At 44.3% G+C, this 5,955-nt stretch overlaps 1 protein-coding gene across 1 annotated transcript in view; it reads left to right on the top strand.

The window, feature by feature from the left end:
• The first annotated feature begins 639 nt into the window (after positions 1 to 639).
• Positions 640 to 5,955, top strand: part of ATP12A (ATPase H+/K+ transporting non-gastric alpha2 subunit) — a 22,206-nt gene continuing 16,890 nt past the window's right edge. The window contains exons 1-5 of the mRNA XM_057385917.1: positions 640 to 878; positions 2,540 to 2,686; positions 4,094 to 4,153; positions 4,963 to 5,166; positions 5,836 to 5,949. Of these exons, the coding sequence (XP_057241900.1) occupies positions 870 to 878; positions 2,540 to 2,686; positions 4,094 to 4,153; positions 4,963 to 5,166; positions 5,836 to 5,949 (534 nt within the window). The 5' untranslated portion in view covers positions 640 to 869. The remainder of the gene's footprint in view (positions 879 to 2,539; positions 2,687 to 4,093; positions 4,154 to 4,962; positions 5,167 to 5,835; positions 5,950 to 5,955) is intronic.

Below are 5,955 nucleotides of genomic sequence, written 5' to 3' on the forward strand. Positions count from 1 at the left end.
CAGAGGTGAAGAAGCCARCTTTACTCCTGAGTGATGAGACAAGCCAGGCACCAAAAGTGTCATAAACCTCATTATCACTCCTGCCTGGAAGCTGCTAATTAGTGCCAGACGAACGAAGAGCTGTTCAGTTGAATAAGCACCAGGAAGTGCATTTCTCCCAGCTCAGCATGAAGGTGAAAAACACACGAAATGCAAGGCAAGGACTGAGAGTGAAGTCCAAGCTATGAAATTTCAAAGAACACCACTGCACTAAATCCCAGCTGGCACCTGAAAGGGGCAGGGATTGGGGTCTGAGGGACCTCAGGAGGAGAGAACATCACTTGGAAAGGGGAGACAAAACATGCAGAGCCCTCCTTGGTGCCTCCTTGGGATCCTGAGGGGAGCCTGGAGCTGGAAAAGCTCYGGAGGAAACTCCTGGCTCCCAGCAAGATGAATAATCCACCTGTTCCCTACCTGTGAGCAAACACTACAAGGGAATAATTAGAACCTCTCTGACCTGAAACCCACATGCCCATTACTGTGGTATTTTTCCACCTACTCCAGGTGAAACAGAAGATGGGCTGGACCTGGAAGGGGAGGGGTGGAGTGGCAGCTCCAGATGCTGATTTATAAAGCAGCAGCACACAGAGCTCGTTCTCCACAGGCTTGGGACAGGGAGCTGGTCCTGCCTGGAGGATGCTGAGGTGGGAGCAGCGTTCCAGCTAACCCCTGCTGGCCCCAGGACAGGCAGCCACCACCTCCAGGACAGGCAGCTTTGGMACTCCAGGACTGCTCTGAGCCACCACAAACCCCGGCTGGGCTTGGGCTTTTCATCCAGAGAATTTAGGCTTGGCTGTTCCCTCCAGCAGGAAAGGAATAAACTCAGCAAGATGGTCAAGGTGGGTACAAGGCTCAGGGAGTTGCTCCTTGTGTTTCTGCTGAAGGTTTGCTGTGTAAATCTAYTCTATTTTCTGAGTGAAAAGTTGAATTAATACCAGACACTGCTGGGTGTCAAATGATCAGTTTGGATTGGGAAGAATTCTTGGAATGGCTGAGCCAAAAAGCTGAGCCAGAATCTGAGATTTTACAGAACTGTAAAGGTTAAAGGTTAACATAGGTCATGCTTGCAAGTGAGCAACAGATTTTACCAACTTCATAATTTTTTTTTTATTTTTCTCTTCCATCTGCTGAGTCCTCCCAGCAGAGAGCTGTTGCCTTTCTCTCCTGGTTTCTCTCCTTTATAGGGATTTGAGAAGCTGAACAGATTTTTGGGTGGGAGAGGTAAAGRGTGGAGGAGGAGGAGGAGGAGGAAGGTGAGGAAAAAACTCCAATAGATAAAACAGATCGTGAATCTTCAGCATGGCAGAAAAAAAAATAATAAAAAGAACAGGCATGTCCTGTCTCTGGGATGTGCATCACCAAGCAAAATCAAGTTTTTAGGAATAGGATTTCACTGTTTTAAACCCCTAAACTTCTCAGGAGCTCTTTTCTTCTCCCTCCATCAAGAGACAGCACCAAGATTTAAAAACTCCTTTAGTTATAGGACAGCTGAGGATAAAATGCCAGTTTTGAGTTCAGAGAAGGGGTAAATAATAGGATAACCCAATTTTTATTGGGTTTTCTCTTGTTGTTTCCATTATTTGAGCTCTGTTATGTCATGGGGAGATTTTCCATCATTCCTGTGAGGTCTCACAGGAGGCAGAGGYTGCTGTCCCACCTGAGGACATCCAGGGGGGCTCTCCCAAACCTCTGGGGTTTAATCCACGAAGAAAACTCTGAAATGAGGTCAGCCCATGGCTCTCCCAAGGCCTGGCATGTGTTTTCCAGGATAATTGGGAGCTGGAAAATCAGCAGCACGGAAGGGAAGTTTGCACTCCAGAGTTATCAGAGGGTTTGGAAACAGCACAARCCCCAAGATATCACAGAGAGCAAAACATTCCCTGAGGTTCAGCAGCCTCCCTGGGTCAACAGCTCCTTGTGCCCGAGGTTCTGTTGGCAAAAAGAAGGGAATTGTTGATTAAATCCCTGCCAGCTCTGAGCTGTGTGTGAGCAGAAACAGAGCAGCTCCTCCTTGCCTTTCAGTCTGGGCTTTGCCTCCATTCCTCCCTTAATGGAGTGCAAATAGAAATTTGTAAATGTTAATTTKAATTAGAAAAAGTCAATCTTGATGTTATGGGCCTGCAAAGCTCCAGGAACAATCAAGCTCTCAATGGATCATTTCCCTCTCCCTTTTCCTTTTAGGAATTTTTTGCTTTTTCACTGAGCTCTTCTTGGAGCTGATAAATAAATTAATGATTTCCACTGGCAATGCTGAGGTGCTGGGCTGTATTATCCTTGGTGTGGGATCATAAACTGCAGGAATTTTTGCACATCCCTAAAGGAATCCCCTTAATTTGCATCTGATGAACCCTGAGCACAATCACAGTAACAGGAACTGGATCTCAGGATAAGACAGGAAAAAAACACCTTAGTAGCCAGGAGAAAGGGGCTGTAACAATTTGTACATTGTTTTAAAAAAGTAAATCTGCAAAGTTTTGACTTTTTTTCTGGTCTTTTACAGAAAAGATCCGATGTTTACTCTGTTGAGATCTACGGAACAAAAGATCTGCAAAAAACAGAGATYGAAGATGAGGAGGAGAAGCACAAAGACTCAAAAGGCAACAAGAAAAAAAAGAAGGCAGAAGATCTTAAGAAAGAAGTGGACCTGGTGAGTGTTGCTGAGCTCCCATCACACATTCCATGAAATCCAGGGAATGACCACTGTAATGCCCTGCACTGAAAATCCAGGATTTTTCCCTCATGATCCTGGAGCGAGCCAGAAAAATGCTGYGCGAGATTAATGCCTAAAATGAGAGAAAATGCCTAAAATGAGAGAATGATTCTGATCTAATTAAGCCACCAGTGGTACAGAACATTATCTGCCCTAAAAGGATCCGTTCCCCAGATGGAATCCCTGCCATCAGTATTTCCTGACAGCTTGCACAGCCAGCCAGGAATCAGAGGGAGAAGCAGCACCACRGCACTGTTCTCCAGAAATTCCTGAGCTGAAAACATTTCTCAGCCTTAAACACAGGGCTTTTCACCCAAACCAACTCCTCTGACCTTCAAGAAATCACTATTTTCCTCCTGGCTCGCCACTGAGCTGCTGGCTGCTCTTGGAAATGTTGCTTCCTCTCCACGCATTCCAGTTTCCCAATCTGAAACATGAGGAGTAATTATACTGACCTCTTTTCGGGATTGCTGGGAGAGCAGCTCTGAGGAGAGGTTATTTACAGGCTGGGTGGCGTTTCAGAGCTCAAAGAACCCCAAAATAAGATATTTTCCTGTGATTCTCTGCTCAATCCACCCAGCAGCAGGTAAATATTTCACTCCCTGCTGTCTTTGCCATCGGGGGATGTGAAATGCTGCCGAGTTTCTAAAGAGAAACCAAAGCACAGACAGCAGAATTGACTCACCCCAGTACCCATGAATCACTCTGAGAAAACAATTGGGAGATCTCTCAAATTCTTGGCTTCTAAATCCCAGCTCAGCACAAGATATAATTAGGCCAGTGATACCACAGAGGGCCAAGGAGAAGAGCCGGGAGATTTCCCTCTCCCACACCCTTTTTAACTGRGCTCAGAACCTGTTGCCTCTCTCCAGCAGCCTGTGGAGGATCATTTCACATTCCCTACCCTGGCAATCAAGGGCAGAGGTTGTTGTCACACACACTCTGAAATTATTTATCCAAAAGGAGCACAGACACTCGTGGCAGGCAGCAGAAACACGAACACACCATCCTGTTCTTGTGACAGATTTGCTGGAGGAGGGAGCTATTTACAAAAGTTCTCTGCAAATCTAAAGAGGAAAAAAAAATTAAATAAATCATCTTGCAGTGGAAGGAGTTTTGCTTGTCAATGTGCAGGTTTRTCTGATTAATGAAAGTGGGATGCCATACAAGTGATTGCATCCACGGTTGCAGGCAGTCTGGGCAATTTCCAGACCTTGAAATAAGGCAATAATAAAACATGCAATAATAAAATAATACAACAGTTAATAATAAAATAATAAATAAAAATTTCTACAGTCTGATACTCCTCTCACTGTGATTTTCTGTTTCTCTCTTGGGATGCAGGATGACCACAGGCTCAGCACCTCAGACCTGGAGAAAAAATACGGGACCAGCATTGACAAAGTAAGTCCATGGTTCAGGAACTGCCTGACTCGGTTGGCTCTGGCCTCTCCAGAGCTTCCCAGGAATTTTSCTGTCAGATGTGTGTGGTGCTCCCAGTAAAGCCTAAACCAGCAAGGAAATGTGCATTAACCTGGATTTAAAGTGGAGTTTTTCCTGAGTCTGAAGAATGCTGAGCTACTGCTTTGAAATCCAAAATCCCTGCACAAAATGTGACCTCAGGGTTTGCACCAGGTTCTCATTTTTCCTAAAGATTTTACCTGATGTTTTGATTTCACCACAATTCATTTTTTGCTGTAACAATTTCCAGCAAAAACTACATGGGATGGGCTGATTTTGAAGGGAAATCTAAATTTGGGAAACCACACCTGAGTCCCTTGGACACCTGACATTTGAATATCAAAGCACAGACAAGAATTTCAAGAACCCCCTGAGCCACAAACATCTTGTGGAAATGCAGAAACAGCAATAAAAGACTTAATCTCAGATTTTCCCTGGTTTTCCAAACCAGAAACATTTCCAAAAATACCTTTAGTCCAGGTATTTTTGGTTGATAACCAACAGAATGGAAACTCCKGGTGGATGTGGCCCCAAATTTGTTGCTCCAGTAAAGAAACAATTATAAATAAAGAAACACTTSAAGTTTCTTCACAGCAGCCACTCTGAGATCAGGAGGTTTGGAAATCAGAGTTGCAGCTCGATTGTGACACAAACAACCTTTAAAGACACAGCAGCATGTGAATTTTGTTCTGAGCTGAGGTAAAAATATTATTTTTGTGATTTCATTCTGAATGCATCCCCTCCTTTTGCAGGGTCTCTCGAGCGCGAGAGCAGCAGAGATTTTGGCTCGGGATGGCCCCAACTGCTTGACTCCCCCCAAAGCCACCCCAGAAATTGTGAAATTCCTCAAGCAGATGATCGGGGGCTTCTCCATCCTCCTGTGGATCGGAGCTGGCTTCTCCTGGATTTCCTTCGGCATCCAACTGGCGCAGGGAGTGGATTCTGCCTTCGACAATGTGAGTGCATCAGGAACCACCTCAGGAAAGTTCTGAGGTTCCAATCCTGCAGTTACTCAGTAACTCGAGGAGGCCTCTCATTCCCACAGGAATCTCCTTCTGACGCTGAGCTTTGCTGATAAAAGTCAGAAATACCTCACACRGCACTTGTGTGAAGGGTTCCTGTGCGAAGGTTTTATAACCACGGGGCACAATCACAGTTCTTGAGAACTCTGAGAGCAGCACTAAAGCCTAAATTACCCCAGAGTCTTTGATTAATTCCCTTTTGAGTTATATTCTTCTTCTTCTTTTTTTTTTTTTTTTTAATTATTATTTGTTTGCTACACTCTAATTTGTTCGGGTTTGCGTTGGCTTAGAGAAAGATTTTTGATAGATGGGAAAAATCCCTATTAAAACCCTTTTTTTATACACAAAAAACCTGGGAAAAATCCCTATTGAAACCCTTTTTTTTAAACACACACACACAAAAGCTTTAATTGATCATTTGCAAACTTTAAATGACTGTTTATATGGCAACACTTCCAATTTTTTTTTCTTAACCTGCCTTTTAACCCCACCAACACCTCGCTTTAAAAGTGTGCTGAAACTATACAGAACTGTGATTTATTCCCGCAGAGGAATTGCTGAAAATTCTCTCAAATTAACCAGATGATGTCTTTTATTGATCAGCTCTACCTCGGGGTGGTCCTGGCTCTGGTTGTCATCCTCACCGGTATCTTTGCCTATTACCAAGAAGCCAAAAGCACCAACATCATGGCCAGCTTCAGCAAGATGATCCCACAGGTGAGG

This window comes from Malurus melanocephalus, unplaced genomic scaffold, assembly GCF_030028575.1.
Source record: "Malurus melanocephalus ecotype Western Australia unplaced genomic scaffold, MMel_1.1 scaffold_887, whole genome shotgun sequence".
Lineage (NCBI taxonomy): Eukaryota > Metazoa > Chordata > Aves > Passeriformes > Maluridae > Malurus > Malurus melanocephalus.